General features: G+C 45.2%; 1 protein-coding gene across 1 annotated transcript; it reads right to left on the bottom strand.

The window, feature by feature from the left end:
- Positions 1 to 892: 892 nt before the first annotated feature.
- LOC139262629 (ferritin, higher subunit-like) lies at positions 893 to 22,615 on the bottom strand. Its single transcript, XM_070877781.1, has 6 exons — positions 22,529 to 22,615; positions 19,293 to 19,408; positions 3,243 to 3,339; positions 2,011 to 2,157; positions 1,436 to 1,561; positions 893 to 1,057 (listed from the first exon to the last, which is right to left on the bottom strand). The coding sequence occupies exons 1-6, from the start codon at positions 22,613 to 22,615 to the stop codon at positions 893 to 895; spliced, it is 738 nt and encodes a 245-aa protein (XP_070733882.1).
- Between the last annotated feature and the right edge of the window lie 929 nt (positions 22,616 to 23,544).

Here is a 23,544-nt window from a genome sequence, read left to right as displayed (position 1 = left end):
AATCTGTCCCAGAATCACCACTCGGGTATCCACACTAACCAATGAAGCTGTGACAATAAGCTGATGCCACCTGTTGCTTTCCCTCCTCACCCAATTGCAGTCCCCGGGGTTCACTACACTCAAACATTGCTGGTCTGTACAGGAGGTGCTGCTCTGCCTACAAAGCTTAACAAACATCGACAACAGCAATGCTCAGTACAGTTACAGAATAATAAATGAACAGGATCTGCAGCAGCTAATTCCAGGAACGATACACTTATAAAATAGGATGGTAATCCAAGACTTTTTCTTCACTGGACTGAAATGGTGAAATTCTGATTTAGTGGAAAACATTCCCTGCATTTAACACATTTTACAGCAATTTGTAGTTTGTTGCATTAAGATGTCATTTCTGTTTCGACAGACATTGTTCACGAGTGGGAACAGGTATTTTTATGCCACTGTCTCAATCCCTCTCAACGCATTTAATGCACTCCCTAAAACAAACCAGTGAGCATGCTTTATCTCAGTCAGTATCACGTGTGGCTGTTAATGGTCTGAATTTATATTTGAAAATTTTAGACCTTGCAACAGGTGTCTGAATATCCAACTCAATACATAGTTATTACACTCGAGGAAATACCACTTTCATAGGACTGAATTCCATAACACTGTTGCCCAACTCAGTGTAATTCTGGTTTGATTTAATATTATATTAATTGAAAAATAACTAATCAACCATAGAAGGAAAACAACCCAGTCCAAATTGAACAGTTTATTTACACTTGTGACATTTTGCAGCAAGAGCCCAGGTCTCACAGCTCTTTGTACAAAGTCACAAGCCATCATTCCCTACACGACAGGGGTCTCTATTATATAAATACAAGTACTAAACACAATATGCGTGATCCAGTCAGTCAGTTGAGTCACTCTCCCCCAGGGTGTGCTTGTCAAACAGGTACTCTCCCAGGCCATTCTCAGGGGCTCCCAGTCTCTTCAGGTTGGTGATGTGATCTCCAAGCTTCTTGATTATCTTCACTTGTTCATCCAAGTAGTTGGTCTCCAGGAAGTCACACAACTGAAAGAGGGAAACTAGTTATGTCCAGCAGCAGATATCAAGGAATGTCAGCTTCCCCTTCAGGAGTTTGGATTTTAATCCTCTTGAACTGGAGGATAGTCAAGTGGTGCAATTGAGAATGATGGAATTACTGCATCATTAGATTAAACTTGCTGCACAATACATGCTCAGATCCTGGGATCACTGGGACACATTTACAGGTCACTGTGCACAGTAGGCAAACTTCCACTGTCCCTTCCCACTGCACCCAAATACAGACCGATGAGACACCAACACAAAGCTATTAGGCGTGGAGAGCTTTTAATTATGCCGGAGGACACCAAGGTAGCACAACCTCCAACTTACCCAACAGCCCACATTAAATCATTAAGAACTTACATGAGGGTCAGTGCTTCCAGTGGAGAGTTTGTGCAGATCCAGCAGACTCTGGTTCGCATTCTTCTCCATCTGCAGAACTCTCTGCATCGCCTCCAGACCATTGCTCCACTCATCCTGTTCTGGTTTCTGGAAAGAAAGAAAATTCTAACAGTTCACTTACAATAGATTAAACAAATATTGGAAAGTATTGAAAGAAATGAGTGGTGCAATCAAAAGTCTACTTCACCATTACCGGTGTGTTAGAATATAAAATTGCCATTAAGCTAACACAACCACTGGAGTCATATTGATAATGCAAATTGCGTCGATGTATGTAAGGGGAATCTGGGCAAGTGCATGGAGAGAAAGGAATAGAACGATATGCTGAGGAAGTGGAGGGGGTGGGTGGGGGGTGGGTGGGAGATGAAGCAAGGAGAGAGGAGACTCGTTGCAGTATAACAGTATAAACACCAGCAAAGAGCAGCTTGGCCGAATGGCCTGTGTGCTGTAAATGGGAACCAATAGCTTTAGAAGATATTGGGAACAATCAGTCAAAGGGGAGGCAGACAGAAGGCCACTCCTTTATAGAATCCAACCTTGATGTCTGCCAAGATGATCCGTCCTCCTCGCCGATTCTGGAATTCCATCAGTTTCTCAGCATGCTCAAGGTTCTCATGTGACTGCCCCTTGAAGAACTCAGCAAAGTGACATAGGGCAACATCATCCCGGTCAAAGTAGAAGGACTATGGAGAGATCAGCACAGTAGTTGGGTAATGCATGGCAGACCCTTCATCATGTGTACAGTACATAACTTCAAGCTCAATTTTGCTTGCTTTCTTTCTATCAAGGGTTCACAGTCTCACTGAACTTGTAGATACAGGCAACTCTTGATTATCCAGGTCCCTTGGGGATTGGGCTATGCCGGGTAAACGATTTCTCCATTAGAGCAAGTTGACATTACAGTTAATGCTTACAGTACTGCAGGTGTGCTCGAACCAATAGCTGTAGCGTATCTTCTAATCCTTGAATTCTAGTCCTCAAGATCTAAAGAGCATTAGCCTTGTTGATTACTTCCTGTAATTGTTAGTGGCATTTTAATAAATTATGAGAGGCAATGAACCTGTGTGCGAAGAGCAGCGGGAGCTGAGGCAGGGTGGAGCGCTTAAAAAGGAAGGCTCAACAGGCAACATTGGAAAAGAACATCAGCGTTTCAAAGTGACGTCGGCAGAGCGCACACATGGAATTTTAAACACCGTTACAACAGTTTCCCGTTGTATCCGTGTGTGGATAAAGCGAGAGTTGCTTGTACAACTTTTTATGGAGACAATCTTTTGATACCCTTACCCAATGAAAAAACCACAGTCCAGCATCAAAACCTTGATTTTCCTGAGGAGGTAGGTGGGTGGGGGAAATAAAGTATTCCAGATAACCTTGGCACAGCATCAAAACCAGTTTTTATTAAATTATTTGAGTGGGGGAGGGTGGTGAAATCAGAAACAAAGTGTTCCAAATTTCGTCCACACGTGCAGGAAAAGGATACTTCTTGATTTCCCCCTAAAATGTCCGAGTTCTAATTTTAAAATTACATCCCCTAATTGCAAAGGCAAGTCTGGAAATTCCATGGAGTGGTTTAGAATGGAGGATACAAATTCTGAATTCCTTGATTGAGTGCAGAATATATTCCAAATAAACTTCAATAAGCTCAAACTAGCCCAGGAAAGTGAGTCATTCAAGATACTCAGAATAGGTGGGCTGGATACAGCACAGAATTTAGTAAATTCACATTACATAGTCTCCATTGTGAAGTGGTCTGAAATGCAAAACTCACCATCAAGGAGGAATAGAGCTCCATGTTGATCTGCTTGTTGACAGCATCCTCACAGTCCTGGTGGTAGTTCTGATGCACTTGAGAAGCCATCTTGATTCTTTAATACAAATCAAAAATTTTTTGAAACAACAAACTGAAATTTAACCAACCTCAAACTCCTGTATTTATACTGAGGGATAATCCTAGATGATGAGTGACAATCCTCAATACTCAATCAGAAGTTGCAGCCTCTCAGAGCACCAATCAAGTAATGGGAGGAGGGAAGATGGATCCCAGAGCCAGTCAGATCATTGAAGAATGAGTATCATTGGCTGACAACTCAATGAGTATCTCAACTGTCCTAACTTTCCTCCAACACAGTTCAAATATCCAGAATCACAGGTTTAAATGAATCCTCTATTATTCAGGCTAATCAATTGGGAAAAATTTAAACCACAAGTACTTTATAAAGCAGAATAAGTAATAAATTTAAATGTGACAGAACTAACATAAATATTTTTCAAATTATAATTTAGTTCCCTGTATCCATGCTGCACTCCAGTCCCTCTGGTGCCCACCATTCACAGAAAGCCTCCAGCATACCGGCAGACACCGCATGCTTTCTCTCCAGGGACACCCGGGCAGGGACATAGCAGCGGAAGAGAGACAGGCAGATGGAGAGAACACCCCATCGACCATGCTCTTTCTGGACCAGTTAAAGGCCACCTTGAAAGGTTCATTGAATCCTCTGTTGTTTGCGAGTCAATGTCTTTTTAATAGTTCTGGATGGTTCAGTGTGTGTATGAGGATCACCATCGTTCCTTGGGTTGGTCATCTGCAGGTATCTGTGGGTTTGATGTAACAACTAAGCATAGTGGTTATGTTACTGGACTAGTAATCCAGAGGCCTGGACTAATGATTCAGAGACATGAGTAAAAGTCCCATCACAGCAGCTGGGGAATTTAAATTCAGTTAATTAAATAAAAATCTGGAATTAAAAAGCTGGTATCAGTAATGTTGACCAGGGAGCTGTCCGATTGTTGTAAAATCCCAACTGGTTCACTAATGGCTTTTAGGGAAGGAAATCTGCCGTCCTTACCTGGTCTGGCCTATATATGACTCCAAACCCACAGTAATGTGGTTGACTCTTAACTGCCCTCCGAAACGGCCTAGCAAGCTACTCAGTTTTAACAAACCACTATGAGAAACAATAATAAGAATAAAACAGGATGAGCCCCTGGTATTGACCACGGCCCACCCAGCCCAGTCGATCCTGCAAAGTCCTCCTCACTAACATCTGGGAAATCGTGCCAAAATTGGGAGAGGTGTCCCACAGACGAGTCAAGCAACAGCCTGACATAGTCATACTCACAAAATCATACCTTTCAGCCAATGTCTCAGATTCCTCCATCACCATCCCTGGGTATGTCCTGTCCTACCGGCAGGGCAGACCCACCAGAGGTGGTGACACAGTGGTATACAATCAGGAAGGAGTGGCCCTGGGAGTCCTCAACATTGACTTCATATCACATGAAGTCTCATGAGTTCAGGTAAAGCATGGGCATAGCTGAGAGACATAGCTGCCAGATTGGGCCTGCGACAGGTGGTGAGAGAACCAACAGAAGGGAAAAACATATTTGATGTCGTCCTCACCAATCTACCTGTCGCAGATGCATCTGTCCATTACAGCATTGGTAGCAGTGACCACCAGACAATCCATGTGGAGACAAAGTTCCGTTTTCACACTGAGGACACCACCCATCATTCTGTGTGGTACTACCACCGTGCTAAATGGGATAAATTCAGAACAGATCCAGCAGCTCAAAATTGGGCATCCATGAGGCACTGTGGGTTATCAGCAGCCGCAGAATTGTATTGCACCGCAATCTGTAACATCATGGCCTGGCCTATCGTTCACTCATTACCATCAAGCCAAGAGACCAACGGTGGTTGAATGAGGAGTGCAGAAGAGAATGTCAAGAACAGCACCAGTTGTCCCTAAATAGAGGTACCAACCTGGGGAAGCTGCAACACAGGACTGCATGCTAAACAACAGAAGCAACATCCTATAGACAGAGCTAAGCAATCCCTCAATCAACAGATCAGATCAAAGCTCTGCAGTCCTGCCACATCCAGTCGTGAATAGTGGTGGACCATTAAACTACTAACGGGAGGAGGAGGCTCCATGAATAGCCCCGTCCTCAATGATGGAGGAGCCCAGCTCGTCAGTGCAAAAGACAAGGCTGAAGTGTTTGCAACCATCTTCAGCCAGAATTGCCTCATGCGTGATTGATCTCAGCCTCCTCCTAAGGTCCGCAGCATCACAGAAGCCAGTCTTCAGCCAATTCAATTCGCATCACATGATATCAAGAAACGGCTGAGTGCACTGGATAGAGAAAAGACTATGGGCTCCGACAACCTTCCAGTTGTCATGCTGAAGACTTGTGCTCCAGAACTAATCTTGCCTCTTGCCATGCTGTTCCAATACAGCTACAACACTGACATCCACCCGACAAAGTGGAAAACTGCCCAGGTATATCCTGCCCACAAAAATCAGGACAAAGCAAATCTGGCCAATTACCGCCCCATCTGTCTAGTCCCAATTCTTTTTGAGTAAACAAAACAAACATTCGATCAAGTGCCCCCCGATCTGGGGGACACTACAAACATTTCACAAGGCCCTTTTCTTTTATTTTTCAGTCTAGTCCCAATCATCAGCAAAGTGATGCAAGGTGTCATAGACTGTGCTAATCAGTGCGATTTACTCACCAATAACCAGCTCACAGATGCTCAGTTTGGGTTCGGTCAGGAATATTCATCTGCAGAACTCGTTGCAGCTTTGGTTCAAACATGGACAAAAGAGCTGAATTCCAGGTGAGGGGAGAGTGACTGTCCTTGACATCAAGGCAGCACTTGAACATGTTTGGCATCAAGGAGTCCTGTTAAAATTGAAGTCAATGGGAATCAGGGGGCAAACTCCCCACAGGCTGGAGTCATACCTAGCAGCACAGAAGATGGTTGTGGTTATTGGAGGTCAATTATCTCAGCCACAGGACATCACTTCAGGTGTTCAACAGGGCAGTGTCCTAGGCCCAACCATCTTCAACTGCTTCATTAATGTACATCCCTCCTTCATAAGGTCAGAAGTGGCGATGTTTGCTTATGATTGCAGTGTTCAGATCCATTCGCAACTCCTCAGAAAATGAAGCAGTCCATGCTCAAATGCAGCAACACCTGGATGACATTCAGTGTGGGGCTGATGAGTGTAAAGTAACATTTGCGCCACACAAGGTTCAGGCAATGACTATCTCCAACAATCGAGAGTCTAACCACCTGCCCTTAACATTCAAGAGCATTACCATCACAGAATTGCACATCATCAACACCTGGGAGTCACCATTGACCAGAAACTTAACTGGACCAGTCACATAAATACTGTGGTAACAAGAGTGGGTCAGAGGCTGGGAATTCTGTGGCGTGTCTCTCCTCCTGACTCCCCAAAGTCTTTCCACCATCTACAAGGCACAAGTCAGAAGTGTGATGAAGCACTCTCCAATTACCTGGATGAGTGCAGCTCCCACAAAACTCAAGAAGCTAAACACCATCCATGACAAAGTAGCCTACTTGAATTAGGTGGATTGGGTGCCATTCAAGATTCACTGCCTCCACCACCAGCGTACCATGGCTGCAGTGTGTACCATCTACAAGATGCACTGCAGCAACTCACCAAGGTTTCTTCAGCAGCACCTGCCAACCCATGAGCTCTACCATAGAAGGACAAGGGCAGCAGGCACATGGGAACACCAGCAACTGCAACTTCCCCTCCAAGTTACACACCATCCTGACTTGGAAATATATCGCCATTCCTTCATCATCACTGGGTCAAAACCATGGATTTCTCTCCCTAACAGCACTGTGGGAGTACTTTCACCACAATGACTGCAATGTTCAAGAAGGCGGCTCACCACAACCTTCTCAAGGACAATTAGTGATGGGCAGTAAATGCTGGCCTTACCAGTGGTGCACACATTCCACAACAAATACAAATGACATTAACATGGAAGGACTAAACGAGACAATTTAATTGCACCCAGTGCAGTTCTCAGCAAAGTCCTTAATTAACTTGTAAACACTGGATTATTGCAGCTCCAGCATCAACAACATTTGAATCCATTCATGGACTAGAAGGGGACAAATGGAGATCCAGTAGGATTTGGAAAGGATATTTGCAATTTGGTTTGAAATGCACAACAGGATGAAATACAAATGGGTACATTTATGGTGGAGCTGTTGGTATTGGGTTATAAATTGATGCAACAGGCATGGTTGGGGACAACAGGGGGAAGAGTTTCAGAGAAGTATCTATTTAATTTCCTTTAAGCATTTAATGCATTTAATGCATTTAATGGTTGCTCAATTCCTTATTCATGTGGCAGTCTAGACAATGAGTGTTGGCAGACTAGTCAAAAGTAGTAATCTCAGGATTGCTACCAGCGTCATGTGCTAGTCAGAGTAGGAATTGCAGGATAGCTCAGATGAATACGTGGCTTCAGCAATGGTGCAGCAGGGAACCGGTTCTGGGGGAGGTGGGACCAGTACAAACCGGACAGTCTGCACCTGGGCAGGACCGGAACCAATGTCCTTGGGGGAGTATTTGCTAGTGCTGTTGGGGAGGAGTTAAACTAATATGGCAGGGGGATGGGAACCTATGCAGGGAGACAGAGGGAAATAAAATGGAGTCAGAAGTAAAGGATAGAAAGGAGAATAGTAAAAGTGGAGGGCAGAGAAACCCAAGGCAAAAAACAAAAAGGGCCACATTACAGCAAAATTCTAAAGGGGCAAAGTGTGTTAAAAAGACAAGCCTGAAGGCTCTGTGCCTCAATGCGAGGGGTATTCAGAATAAGGTGGACGAATTAACTGTGCAGATAGCAGTTAATGGGTATGATGTAATTGGCAGCACGGAGACATGGCTCCAGGGTGACTAAGGCTGGGAACTCAAAATCCAAGGGTATCCAGCATTTAGGAATGATAGACAGAAAGGAAAAGGAGGCGCAGTGGCATTGCTGGTTAAAGAGGAAATTAATGCAATAGTAAGGAGGGACATTAGCCTGGATGATGTAGAATTGGTATGGGTGGAGCAGCAGAATTCCAAAAGGCAGAAAACGCTAGTGGGAGTTGTGTACAGACCACCAAACAGTAGTAGTGAGGTTGGGGACAGCATCAAACAAGAAATAATGGATGTGTGCAATAAAGGTACAGCAGTTATCATGGGCGACTTTAATCTACATATTGATTGGGCTCACCAAACTGGTAGCAATGCGGTGGAGGAGGATTTCCCGGAGTGTATTAGGGATGGTTTTCTAGACTATGTCGAGGAACCAACTCAAGAGCTGGCCATCCTAGACTGGATGATGTGTAATGAGAAAGGACTAATTAGCAATCTTGTTGTGCGAGGCCCCTTGGGGAAGAGTGACCATAATATGATAGAATTCTTTATTAAGATGGAGAATGACACAGTTAAATCGGAAACTAGGGTCCTGAACTTAATGAAAGGTAACTTCGACAGTATGAGGCGTTAATTTGATAGAATAGACTGGCAAAGGATACTTAAAGGGTTGATGGTGGATAAGCGATGGCAAACATTTAAAGATCACATGGATGAACTTCAGCGATTGTACATCCCTATCTGGAGTAAAAATAAAACTGGGAAGGTGGGTCAACCATGGCTAACAAGGGAAATTAAGGATAGTGTTAAAGCCAAGGAAGAGGCATATAAATTGGCTCGAAAACACAAACCTGAGGACTGGGAGAAATTTAGAATTCAACCGAGGAAGACTAAGGGTTTAATTAAGAGGGGGAAAATAGAATATGAAAGGAAGCTTGCAGGGAACATAAAGATTGACTGCAAAAGCTTCGATAAATATGTGAAGAGAAAACGATTAGTGAAGACAAACGTAAGTCCCTTGCAGTCAGATTCTGGTGAATTCATAATGGGGAACAAAGAAATGGCAGACCAATTGAACAAATACTTCGGTTCTGCCTTCACGAAGAAAGACATAAATAACCTTCCGAATGTACTAGGGGACAGTAGGTCTAGTGAGAAGGAGGAACTGAAGGATATCCTTATCAGGCGGGAAGTTGTGTTGGGGAAATTGATGGAATTGAAGGCCGATAAATCCCCGGGGCCTGATAGTCTGCATCCCAGAGTAGTTAAGGAAGTGGCCATAGAAAAAGTGGATGCATTGGTGATCAGTTTCCAACAGTGTATTGACTCTGGATCAGTTCCTATGGACTGGAGGCTGGCTAATGTAACACCACTTTTTTAAAAAAGGAGTGAGAGAGAAAATGTGTAATTACAGACTGGTTAGCCTGATATCAGTAGTGGGGAAAATGTTGGAATCAATCATTAAGGATGAAATAGCAGCACATTTGGAAAACAGTGACAGGACTGGACCAATTCAGCATGGATTTATGAAAGGGAAATCATGCTTGAAAATCTTCTAGAGTTTTTTGAGGATGTAACTAGCAGAGTGGACAAGGGACAACCAGTGGATGTGGTGTATTTGGATTTTCAAAAGGCTTTTGACAAGGTTTCCGCACAAGAGTTTGGTGTGCTAAATCAAAGCACATGGTATTGGGGGTAATGTACTGACGTGGATAGAGAACTGGCAGACAGGAAGCAGAGAGTCGGGATTAACTGGTCCTTTTCAGAATGGCAGGCAGTGACTAGTGGAATGCCGCAGGGCTCAGTGCTGGGAGCTCAGCTCTTTACTTTATACATTAACGATTTAGATGAAGGAATTGAGTGTAATATCTCCAAGTTTGCAGATGGCACTAAACTGGGTGGTGGTGTGAGCTGTGAGGAGGATGCTAAGAGGCTGCAGGATGACTTGGACAGGTTAGGTGAGTGGGCAAATGCATAGCAGATGCAGTATAATATGGATAAATCGGAGGTTATCCATTTTGGGGGCAAAAACACGAAGGCAGAATATTATCTGGCTGGCGGCAGATTCGGAAAAGGGGAGGTGCAACGAGACCTGGGTGTCATGGTTCATCAGTCACTGAAAGTGGGCATGCAAGTACAGCAGGCGGTGAAGGAGGAAAATGGTATGTTGGCCTTCATAGCTAGGGGATTTGCGTATATGAGCAGGGAGGTCTTACTGCAGATGTACAGGGCCTTAGTGAGGTCTCACCTGGAATATTGTGTTCAGCTTTGGCCTCCTAATATGAGGAAAGACATGCTTGCTACTGAGGGAGTGCAGCGAAGGTTCACCAGACTGATTCCAGGGATGGCTGGGCTGTCATATGAGGAGAGACTGGATCAACTGGGCCTTTATTCACTGGAGTTTAGAAGGATGAGAGAGGATCTCATAGAAACATATAAGATTCTGACGGGACTGGACAGGTTAGATGTAGGAAGAATGTTCCCAATGTTGGGGAAGTCAAGAACCAGGGGACATCGTCTTAGGATAAGGGGCAGGCCATTTAGGATTGAGATGAGGAGAAACTTCTTCACTCAGGGAATTGTTAACCTATGGAATTCCCTGCCGCAGAGAGTTGTTGATGCCAGTTCATTGGATATATTCAAGAAGAAATTAGATATGGCCCTTAGGCTAAGGGGATCAAGGGGTATGGAGATAAAGCAGGAAAGGGATACTGAGGGAATGATCAGCCATGATCTTAATGAATGGTGGTGCAGGCTCGAAGGGCCGAATGGCCTACTCCTGCACCTATTTTCTATGTTTCTATGTTTCAACCATGAGGTGGCGTGGGAGGGGTTCCAGCCCCAGGCCCAATAGCGTATCTATGGGGTAGAATAGTGGTGATGCTATTGGATAAATAGGTAGGATAAATCATAAAGCAAATTCTTTTTAAATAGTGAGGATTACAAAATGCTGCAGTACAGAGGGATCTGGGGGTCCTTGTACATGAAACTCAAAACGTTAGTATGCATGTACAGTATTTAATTAGGAAAGCAAATGGAATGTTATCCTTGATTTCAAAGGGCACGGTGTATAAAAGTAAGCAAGTCCTGCTACAACTGTACAGGACGTTGGTGAGACCACACCTGGAGTACTACATACAGCTTTGGTCTCCTTATTTAAGGAGGGACATACTTACAATGGAGGCAGTTCAGAGAAGGTCCATGAGGTTGATTCTTGAGATGAAGGTGTTGTCACATGGAGAAAGGATAAGCAGGTTGGGCCTATACTCATTGGAGTTTAAAAGATTGAAAGGTGATCTTATTGAAACAAATAAGATTCTGAGGTGTCTTGACAGGGTCAATTCAGAGAGGATGTTTTCCCTCACGGGGTGAAATCGAGACCTAGGGGGCATAGATTCAGAATAAGAAGATGCCCATTTAAAACCGAAATGAGGAAGAATTTCTTCTCTCAGAGGGTTGTGAATCTTTCGAATTCTCTCCCCCACAGATCTGTGGAGACTGGGTCACTGAATATATGTCATAATCATCATCATCATAGGCAGTCCCTCAGAATCGAGGACGACTTGCTTCCACTCTTATAATGAGTTCTTTGGTGGCTGAACAGTCCAATACGAGAACCACAGACTCTGTCACAGGTGGGACAGATAGTCATTGAGGGAAGGGGTGGGTGGGACAGGTTTGCCGCACGCTCTTTCCGCTGCCAGCGCTTGATTTCTGCATGCTTTGGGCGATGAGGCACAAGGGGCTCAGCGCCCACACGGATGCACTTCCTCCACTTAGGGCGGTCTTTGGCCAGGGACTCCCAGAGGTCAGTGGAGATGTTGCACTTTATCAGGGATGCTTTGTGGGTGTCCTTGTCATGCTTCTGCTGCCCACCATTGGCTCGTTTGCCATTAAGGAGTTCCGAGTAGACCACTTGCTTTGGGAGTCTCGTATCTGTCATGCGAACTACGTGGCCTGTCCAGCGGAGCTGATCATGTTTAGTCAGTACTTCAATACTGGGGATGTTGGCCTGGTCGAGGATGCTAATGTTGGTGCACCTGTCCTCCCAGGGGATTTGTAGGATCTTGCAGAGACATCGTTGGTGGTATGCCTCCAGCGACTTGAGGTATCTATTGTATATGGTCCATGTCTCTAAGCCATACAGGAGGGCGGATATTACTACAGCCCTGTAGACCATGAGATTGGTGGCAGTTCTGAGGGCTCGGTCTTCAAACACTCTTTTCCTCAGGTGGCTGAAGACTGCACTGGCACACTGGAGGCAGTGTCGGATCTCATCGTCAATGCCTGCTCTTGATGATAGGAGGCTCCCAAGATATGCTATCCTCACTGCACAGCATTGCCCCCCATGTCATCAACATCCATGGTGCGACCCTGGACAACGTGGACCACTTCCCATATTTCGGTAGCCTGAATATATGCAAGGTGGAGATCAACAGATTTCTGAACGATAAGGGAGTCAAGGGTTATGGGAAGAGGGCAGGTAAGTGGAGTTGAGGCCATCATTAGATCAGCCATGATCTTATTGAATGGTGGAGCAGACTCAAGGAGCCAAATGACCTACCCCTGTTCTTATTTCATCTGTTCTTAAGTAAGTAATCTAGAGGCCTGGACTAATGATCCAGAGTCAAAAACGAGGATGACTTGCTTCCACTCTAAAAGTGAGTTCTCAGGTGGCTGAAGAGACCAATGTAGGGCAGACAGTGGTTGAAGAAAAGCGGGGAGCCTGGGTTGACACATGCTCCTTCTGCTGTCTGTGCTTGGTTTCTGCTTGCTCTCAGCGATGAGACTCGAGGTGCTCAGCGATGTCCTGCATGCTGTTCCTCCACTTTGTGTGGTTTTGGGCCAGGGACTCCCAGGTATCGGTGGGGATGTTGCACTTTGTCAAGGAGGCTTTGAGGGTGTCCTTGAAGTGTTAGAAACATAGAAAATAGGTGCAGGATTAGGCCATTCGGCCCTTCTAGCCTGCACCGCCATTCAATGAGTTCATGGCTGAACATGCAACGTCAGTACCCCATTCCTGCTTTCTCACCATACCCCTTGTTCCCCCTAGTAGTAAGGACTACATCTAACTCCTTTTTTAATATATTTATTGAATTGGCCTCAACAACTTTCTGTGGTGGAGAATTCCACAGGTTCACCACTTTCTGCGTGATGAAGTTTCTCCTCATCTCGGTCCTAAATGGTTTACCCCTTATCCTTAGACTGTGACCCCTGGTTCTGGACTTCCCCAACATTGGGAACATTCTTCCTGCATCTAACCTGTCTAATCCCATCAGAATTTTAAACGTTTCTATGAGATCCCCTCTCATTCTTCTGAACTCCAGTGAATACAAGCCCAATTGATCCAGTCTTTCTCGATATATCAGTCCCGCCACCCTGGGAATCAGTCTGGTGAACCTTCGCTGCACTCCCTCAATAGCAAGAATGTCCTTCCTCAAGTTAGGAGACCAAAATTGTACACAATACTCCAGGTGTGGCCTCACCAAGGCCCTGTAACAACTGTAATAACACCTCCCTGCTCCCATACTCAAATCTCCTAGCTATGAAGGCCAACATGCCATTTGATTTCTTTACCGCCTGCTGTACCTGCATGCCAACCTTCAATGACTGATGTACCATGACACCCAGGTCTCATTGCACCTCCCCTTTTCCTAATCTGTCACCATTCAGATAAGTCTATCGCTCTGTTTTTACCACCAAAGTGGATAAACCTCACATTTATCCGCATTATACATCATCTGCCAAGCATTTGCCCACTCACCTAACCTATCCAAGTCACTCTGCAGCCTCATAGCATCCTCCTCGCAGCTCACACTGCCACCCAACTTAGCGTTATCCGCAAATTTGGAGATACTACATTTAATCCCCTCGTCTAAATCATTAATGTACAATGTAAACAGCTGGGGCCCCAGCACAGAACCTTGCGGTACCCCACTAGTAACTGCCTGCCATTCTGAAAAGTACCCATTTACTCCTACACTTTGCTTCCTATCTGCCAACCAGTTCTCAATCCACATATAGCACACGACCCCCAATCCCATGTGCTTTAACTTTGCACATTATTCTCTTGTGTGGGAACTTGTCGAAAGCCTTTTGAAAGTCCAAATACACCACACCAACTGGTTCCCCCTTGTCCACTCTATTGGAAACATCCTCAAAAAATTCCAGAAGATTTGTCAAGCATGATTTCCCTTTCACAAATCATGCTGACTTGGACCTATCATATCACCTCTTTCCAAATGCGCTGCTGTGATATCCTTTAAAATTGATTCCATCATTTTACCCACTACCGATGTCAGGCTGACCAGTCTATAATTCCCCGTTTTCTCTCTCCATCCTTTTTTAAAAAGTGGGGTTTCATTGGCTATCTTCCACTCCATAGGAACTGATCCAGAGACTATGGAATGTTGGAAAATGACTGTCAATGCATCCGCTATTTCCAAGGCCACCTCCTTAAGTACTCTGGGATGCAGACCATCAGGCCCTGGGGATTTATCGCCCTGCAATCCCATCAATTTCCCCAACACAATTTCCTGACTAATAAGGATTTCCCTCAGTTCCTCCTTCTTACAAGACCTCTGACCCCTTTTATATCCGGAAGGTTGTTTGTGTCCTCCTTATTGAATACCGAACCAAAGTACTTGTTCAATTGGTCTACCATTTCTTTGTTCCCCATTATAACTTCCCCTGATTCTGACTGCAGGGGACCTATGTTTGTCTTTACTAACCTTTTTCTCTTTACATATCTATAGAAGCTTTTGCAGTCCGTCTTTCTGTTCCCTGCAAGTTTCCTCTTGTACACTATTTTCCCTGCCCTAATCAAACTTTTTGTCCTCCTCTGCTGAGTTCTAAATTTCTCCCATTCCCCGGGTTCGCTGCTATTTCTGGCCAATTTGTATGCCACCTCCTTAGCTTTAAGACTATCGCTGATTTCCCGTGATAGCCACGGTTGAGCCACCTTCGCTTTTTTATTTTTGCGCCATACAGGGATGTACAATTGTTGTAGTTCATCCATGCGGTCTCTAAAGGTCTGCCATTGCCCATCCACTGTCAACACCTTAAGTAATATTCGCCAATCTATCCTAGCCAATTCACGCCTCATACCTTCAAAGTTACCGTTCTTTAAGTTCTGGACCATGGTCTCTGAATTAACTGTTTCATTCTCCATCCTAATGTAGAATTCCACCATATTATGGTCACTCTTCCCCAAGGGGCCTCACACAACGAGATTGCTAATTAATCCTCTCTCATTACACAACACCTAGGCTAAGATGGCCTCCCCTCTAGTTGGTTCCTCGACATATTGGTCGAGAAAACCATCCCTTATGCACTCCAGGAAATCCTCCTCCACCGTATTGCTTCCAGTTTGGTTAGCCCAATCTATATGCATATTAAAGTCACACATGATAACTGCTGCACCTTTATTGCATGCACCCCTAATTTCCTGTTTGATGCCCTCCTCAACATCACTACTACTGTTTGGAGGTCTGTACACAACTCCCACTAACGTTTTTTGCCCTTTGGTGTGCTGCAGCTCTACCCATATAGATTCCACATCATCCAAGCTACTGTCCTTCCTAACTATGGCATTAATCTCCTCTGTAACCAGCAATGCTACACCACCTCCTTTTCCTTTTATTGTATCCTTCCTGAATGTTGAATGTTGAATACCCTTGGATGTTGAGTTCCCAGCCCTGATCATCCTGGAGCCATGTCTCTGTAATCCCAATCACATCATATCTGTTAACATCTATTTGCACAGTTAATTCATCCACCTTATTACGGATACTCCTTGCATTAAGACACAAAGCCTTCAGGCTTATTTTTTTTTAACACCCTTTGTCCTTTTAGAATTATGATGTATTGTGGCCCTTTTTGTTTCTTGCCTTTTTTTACTCGGCCTTCCACTATTGCTTTTTACCTTTCTAACATCTGTTTCTGATATTACTCCATATTACTTTTCCCGGTCTCGCTGCATAGGTTCCCATCCCCCTGCCATATTAGTTTAAACACTCCCGAACTGCAGAAGCAAATGTTACCCCCAGCACATCAGTTCCAGTCCTGCCCAAGTGCAAACTGTCCCTTTTGTACAGGTCCCACTTTCCCCAGAACTGGTTCCAATGCCCCAGGAATTTGAATCCCTCGCTCTTGCACCACTGCTCAAGCCACGTATTTATTCTAACTATCCTGATTAGCACGTGGCACTGGTAGCAATCCAGAGATTACTACCTTTGAGATACTACTTTTTAATTTAACTCAAGCTCCCTAAATTCAGCTTGTAGGACCTCTTCCTGCTTCTTACCTATATCGTTGGCTGTTCACCCTCCCTCTCCAGAATGCTGTGCAGCCGCTCCGAGACATCCTTGACCCTTGCACCAGGGAGGCAACATACCATCCTGGAGTCTCGGTTGCAGCCGCAGAAACTCCTATCTATTCCCCTTACAATAGAGTCCCCTATCACTATAGCTCTCCCACTCTTTTTCCAGCCCTTCTGTGCAGCAGAGCCACCCATGGTACCATGAACCTGGCTGCTGGTGCCTTCCCCTGGTAAGTCATCTCCCCCAACAGTATCCAAAACTGTATATCTGGAAGGAGATGACTGCAGGGGACTCCTGCACTACCTTCCTGTTCTTGCCTTGTCTCTTGGTCATCCATTCACTATCTGTTCTAACCATTACCTGCGGTGTGACCAACTCAGTAAATGTGCTATCCACAACATTCTCAGCATCGTGCATGCTCCAGAGTGAGTCCATCCGCAGCTCCAGTGCCGCCATGCGGTCTGTCAAGAGCTGCAGCTGGACACACTTCCTGCACACATAGTAGTCAGGGACACTAGAAGTGTCCCTGATTTCCCACATAGCACAGGAGGAGCATGACATGGGTCCGAGCTCTCCTGCCATGACTTAACCCTTAAATTAATTTACTTACTAAAATTCACTTAAACATGAAACAGCTACTTCACTGCCAATTAAACCAATCTAAAAGTCAGTCTAAAAGAGAGTTATATTTATCAGTTGAACAGCCAACCACTTACCAGCTTGGCTGTGACATCACCTCTCGATTTTGCACCCCTCTATCTTTGTCTGCAGTTGGTTGGGCCGGTCTCTGGGCCTCCGTCTCCTACTCTCGTGCTCCTTCTCAGCTGCTCTACTGTCAGCACTGGCAGGAAAAATAAGACAAAACAGCATCTACCACCCCCACTTGCCCTTATAACTCACCCACTTACCAAACTCACGAATGCCACTCTATGCTGCTGCACTCCTTCCTCTGCCCACCTCGAGCTTACCTGCTGTGATGAAACTCCAAGGAGCGCTTGCTTTTGGAGTCTCGTGTTGGGCATGTGGACGATGTGACCTGCCCAACGGAGCTGATCGAGCGTGATCAGTGCTTTGATGCGGGGGATGTTGGCCTAAGCGAGAACACAAACGTTGGTGCGTCTTTGCTCCAAATGGATTTGCATGATCTTGCGGATGCAGTGCTGGTGGTACTTCTCAAGTATTTTGAGCTGTTTGCCATAAAGGAGGGCGGTTATCACTATTGCCCTATAGATCATAAGCTTGGTGCCAGTTTTGAACATTCCATTTTTCAGGCGACCGAAGGCGATGTTGGACCTCGTCATCGATGTCTGCCCTTGCTGACAGTAGTTTCCCGAGATATGGAAAATGTGTCCAAGGCCGCGCCGTGGATTTTGATGACCGGGTAAAGTGCTGCGTGGCGGGGTCAGGTTGGTGGAAGACCTTTGTCCTCCAGATGTTTAGTGCAAGGCCTTTGCTTTCTTACGCCTCGGTGAGGGTGTTGACGAAGGCTTGGAGTTCAGCATTGACATTTGAATCCATTCACAGGGGTGAAGTAAAGAAATGGAGATCCACTGGCATTTGGACAGGATAATTGCTATTTGGTATGAAATGCACATTGCGAGCAAATACAACTGGATACATTGGGTTGATAAATTCAGGTATTTGGCATTGGGGCCCAGGATGGGACAAATGATTTTCCAGTGCTGTGTGTTTAAAATCTTGGGCCTTTTGCTTTGTGCATTTAAAGAAACACATTTACTCTCCCTTCCAAAAGGATTATATTTTGTTCAAGTCCAGTTGCACAGGTAATCCTCCAATACCTTATTCTTGTGAGCATAGATCATGTTAGCAAGTTATTCGATCAGGATGGGAAGCAGGCGGAAGAGAATGTGTCCCCGAACCACCACACTTGGGTATCCACACTAACCAATGAAGCCGTGACAGTAAGCTGATGCCACCTGTTGCTTTCCCTCCTCATCCAATTGTAGTCCCCAGCATTCAAATCACTCATTGTTGGTCTGTACATTAATTGGAGCTCTGCCTACAAAGCTGAACAGAAATTCTACAACAGCAGTGGTGAGTTCAGTTACAGAGCAATCTGCAGTAATAACAGAACAGGATCTGCAGCAAATACTGAATACAAACTGCTAATTCCAGGGTTTATACACTGAAGTAGGATACTAACCCAGGTCACTTTCTTCACTAGACCAAAATGGTGAAACTCTGATTTACTGGAATATGCTGCCACTGTTTAACCCATGTTATAGCAACTTGTATTTTGTTATTGAATTTTCCTTTATATAAGGGCCATGAGAATGTTCACTAGTGGAAACAGGTATTTTTAATTCCACTGCTTAGGTCGCAAGCTTTGGCATTCCCTCTCTAAACCTATTTAATACATTCCCTAAAACCTACCTCTGACCATGCTTTGTCCCTCAAATGGGGTTGTTAATGATCTGCACACACCTTGAACATTTTCGGCCTTGCAACACATGTCTGAATATCAAACTCAATACATCGATATACATCAGAGGAAAAGCAAATTTGATTAGACTGAATCCCATTACACTGTTGCACAGGTCAGTGTAATTCTGGTTATGTTAATTGAAAGATAAGCAACCACTCACATACAAGATGACAAAACCCAGTCCAATGTTGAACAGTTTATTTACAGTTATGTTACATTTTGCATCATAGCTCTTTGTACAAAGTCAGAAGCCATCATTCCCCACAGGATGGGGGGTCCTAATTATACAAATACAATAAGCTTGAACCCATCAGTCAGTTTTGTCACTATCCCCTCGGGTGTGCTTGTCAAACAGGTACTCTCCCATGCCATTCTGAGGGGCTCCCAGTCTCTTCAGGTTGGTGATGTGATCTCCAAGCTTCTTGATCATCTTCACTTGTTCATCCAAGTAGTGGGTCTCCAGGAAGTCACACAACTGAAAGAGAGAAACTAGTTATGTTCAGCAGCAGATATCAAGGAATGTCAACTGTCCCTTGAGAATCTGGATCATAATCCTCTTCAACTGGAGGATAGTCAAGTGGTGCAATTGAGATTAAACTTACTGCACAATAGGTGCTCAGATCCTGGGATCACTCGGACACTGACTAGTCACTGTCCACAGTAGGCAAACTTCCCCCGTCCCTTCTCACTACTCCCCAAACAAAAAGAGACACCAACACATGGAGATCTTTTAAAAGCACAGCAAGGTTTACAACCTCCAACTTACCCAAAAGCCCACATTAAATCATTAACAACTTACATGAGGATCAGTGCTCAGTGGAGTGTTTGTGCAGATCCAGCAGACTCTGGTTCACATTTTTCATCTGCAGAGCTCTCTGCATCACCTCTAGACCATTGCTCCACTCATCCTGCTCTGGTTTCTGGAAAGAAAGTTCTAACAGTTCACTTACAATGGATTAAACAAACATTAGAATGTATTAAAGGAAATTGGGGTTCAATCAAAAGTCGACTTTACTATGAACTGATTTGTTAGAATACAAAATTGCCATGAAGCTATTACAACCACTGGATGTTTTGCAGAGATGTATTTAAAGGGATTCAATGCAAGTGCATGGGGAGAAGAGAATAGAATGATATGCTGACAGGCCAAGATAAAGCAAAATGGGAGGAGGCTCATGTGGAGTATAAACACCAACAAAGACCAGCTTGGCCAAATGGCCTGTGTGCTGTAAATTGGAAATAATTGCTTTAGCACGTATTGGGAACATTCAGTCGAAGGGGAGCCAGTCAGAAGGCCACTTTTATTGAACCAAACCTTGATGTCTGCCAAAATGATTCAGCCACCACGTCAATTCTGGAATTTCATCAGTTTCTCAACATGCTCACCTGAATGCTCTTTGAAGAACTCCATCATCCTGGTCAAAGAAGAAGGACTGTGGAGAGATCAGAAGATTATGTCACAGACCAATCATCATTTGCACAGCACATAACTTCAACCTCAATATTTTGCTTTCTTTCAAGGGTTCAAAACTTTACTGAACATGGAACTCCTTAATGGCAAACGAGCCAAACGTGCGCAGAGGAAACATTACAGGGACACCCTCAAAGCCTCCTTGAAAAATTGTAACATAAGCACTGACACCTGGGAATCCCTGGCCAGAGATCACCCCAAGCGGAAGAAGTGCATCCGGGAGGGCGCTGAGTACCACGAGTCTCACCACCAAGAGCAGGCAACCAAAAAAGCGTGCGGCAAACTAGTGCCACCCACTCTTTCCCTCAACAACTATGTTTCCCACCTGAGTCTGTGGTTCTCGTATTGGACTGTTCAGCCACCCAAGGACTCATTTTAAGCGTGGAAGCAAGTCTGTGAGAGAGAGAGAGAGAGAGAGAGAGAGAGGTCCAGATTTCCAACACTCTTGTAGGAAAGAATACTTCCCGACTTCCCTCCTAAATGGCCTGACTAAATTTCATTACATCCCTCATTGCAAAAGGCAAGGTAGAGAAAGTCCATGAAGTGATTTAGAATGAGTATACAAATTCTGAATTCCATGCATTGAATGCAGAATTTAGGAATTATTCGGAATAAACTTCAACAACAAGCTCAAAAGAGCCCAGAAATGAGAGTCAAAGATTTAAGATACTCAGAATAGGTGGGCTGGATGCAGCACAGAATTTAGTAAATTCACATTACATAGGCCCCAAGTTTCGGTCCGCGCCGAAAACGGCGCACCTCCGAGCTGGACGTCTGTTCTTCACGCCTAAAAGTGCGCTAGAAAAAAACTTCGATATTCTCCGGCTCCTCGGAGCTTGATCTGTGCTTGGCGCGGCGCGCTCTTCACAGCGGGGGGCGGAGCCAAACACTCGCGCCGATTCTGTAAGTAGTGGGGGGGCGAGTCCAATTTGAATGAGCCAACGTGGTGCCGGCAACCCTGTGTGTGCGCGTTGGAGCGTGCGCGCCGTGTCAAACAAACATTGGCACTCGGCCATTTTTAAAAGGACTGGAGCCACTGACGTCGCCCCTAAAGCGTGGCCGAATGGCCTCAACCCCCTTGAAAAGCTACGTGTGTCCTGTGTTGATTCTTCGGCTGCCGGCCAGCCACTGACGCCGCTGCTATCCCATGACCAAATGGCCTCACGTCGGTCCGGTGCTGTATCTTCGGCTGCCGTCGAGCCACTGACACCGCCCCTAAAGCGTGGCCGATTGGCCTCTACCCCCTTGAAAAGCTGCGTGCGTCCGGTGTTGATCCTTCGGCTGCCGGCCAGCCACTATCCCATGGCCGAATGGCCTTAACCCCCTTGAAAAGCTGCGTGCGTCCGGTGTTGATCCTTCAGCTGCCGGCCAGCCACTATCCCATGGCCGAATGGCCTTAACCCCCTTGAAAAGCTGCGTGCGTCCGGTGTTGATTCTTCGGCTGCCGGCCAGTCACTAACAGAATGAAGCCTGCCTGCAGCACAGCAGCTCAGCTCGAAGGCTGCTTGCTGCCGCTGTTGGGGCTACCGTCGAGACACTGACGCCACATCCCTGCCTATCTCCAACATGAAAGGCCTGCCTGAAGCACAGCAGCTCGAAGGCTGCTGTGCTTCAGGTAGGAACATGGTTTATTTAATCTTTTCTTTGCTTATAAATTTTTATTCAGGTTGGATTTATTTGTATAATATTTGTATAAGTATAACTAAGGATTGATTGTAGAATTTAATGACTTCCTTTCCCCCCCCCCCCCCACCTCGTTCCCTACGCCTAATTTGTAACCTACGCCTGATTTTCTAAAGTGTAGACAAGGTTTTTTCGAGCGTACAAAAATCTTCACTTACTCTATTCTAAGTTAGTTTGGAGTTAGTTTTCACTGCCGAAACTTTGAAAACAGGCGTAAGTGGCCAGACACGCCCTCTTTTGAAAAAAATATTCTGTTCCAAAGTGAAACTGTTCTAACTGACTAGAACTGGAGCAAACTAAATGCCGAGAATTTGAATTTCTAAGATACTCCGTTCTACACCAGTTGCTCCAAAAAATCAGGAGCAACTGAGGCCGAAACTTGGGCCCATAGACTCCATTGTGAAGTGGTCTAAAATGCAAAACTCACATAGAGAGCTAAACATAGGAGGAATAGAGCTCCATGTTGATCTGCTTGTTGACAGCATCCTCACAGTCCTGGTAGTAGTTCTGACACACTTGAGAAGCCATCTTTATTCCGTTTTACAAATCAAAATTTTGTGAAAGCAACAAACTCAAATATAGCCAACCTCAAACTCCTGTATTTATACTGCTGGACAACCCAGGGTGTGGCAGCCTGCAGGATGAGTGACAGTCCTCAATACCCAATCAGAAGTTGCAGCCTCTCAGAGCACCAATCAAGTAATTGGAAGAAGGGGGATGGACAAAAGGTATGAAAGTACAAAGCAAATGGAGAAGGTAATGGGACAAGTAAAGGAACAAAAGATGGGTCCAGAAGAGGTGTAAATGGGTGCAGCAGGATCATCAACAGCTAAAAAGGAAATGGACAGAGGTTTTAGTCTGAAATTGTTGAACTCGATGCTGAGTCCAGAAGGCTATAACGAGCCTAATAGAAAGCTGAGGAGATTATGTTGAGCTTTGTTGGAACAGTGTAAGAGGCCGATGACAGAGAGGTCAGAGTGTGAGGGGAGCGGAGAATTAAAGTGACAGGCGACCGGAAGTTTGCAGACTGAACAGAGGTGTTTTGCAAAGCGGCCACCCAATCTACATTTGGTCTCCCCAATGCCTCCTGTCAACAAGGGCAGACATCGACGACGAGGTCCAACACCGCCTTCAGTGCAGCCTTCGGTTGCCTGAGGAAGAGAGTGTTTCAAGACCAGGACCTCAAACCCAGCACCAGGCTCATGGTCTACAGAGCAGTGGTAATAACCGCCATTCTTTTTGGCTCAGAGACATGGACTATGTACAGCAGGCATCTCAAAACACTGGAGAAGTACCACCACCGTTGAAAGTGCAAGATTCTGCAAATGCATTGGCAAGATAGGCACATCAACATCAGTGTCCTCGCTCAGGCCAACATCCCCAGCATCGAAGCATTGACCACAATTGATCAGCTCCGCGGGACGGGCCACATCGTCCGTATGTCTGACTCGAGGCTC

This window comes from Pristiophorus japonicus, chromosome 4 (assembly GCF_044704955.1).
Source record: "Pristiophorus japonicus isolate sPriJap1 chromosome 4, sPriJap1.hap1, whole genome shotgun sequence".
Lineage (NCBI taxonomy): Eukaryota > Metazoa > Chordata > Chondrichthyes > Pristiophoridae > Pristiophorus > Pristiophorus japonicus.
The sequence above is the reverse complement of the archived record's forward strand: the minus strand, read 5'-3'. Positions and strand labels throughout refer to the sequence as shown.

What these genes read in the sequence shown, in the direction of transcription:
- LOC139262629 (XM_070877781.1), bottom strand. Translation starts at nt 22,615, where the DNA reads ATGGCTTCTCAAGTGTGTCAGAACTACTACCAGGACTGTGAGGATGCT. An exon ending in TGGAGCTCTATTCCTCCTAT is followed by an intron (nt 19,409 to 22,528) that starts GTTTAGCTCTCT and finishes TCTCTCTTTCAG; the next exon opens with TTGTGTGACTTCCTGGAGAC. An exon ending in TCATCTTGGCAGACATCAAG is followed by an intron (nt 1,562 to 2,010) that starts GTTGGATTCTAT and finishes CTTTCTTTCCAG; the next exon opens with AAACCAGAACAGGATGAGTG.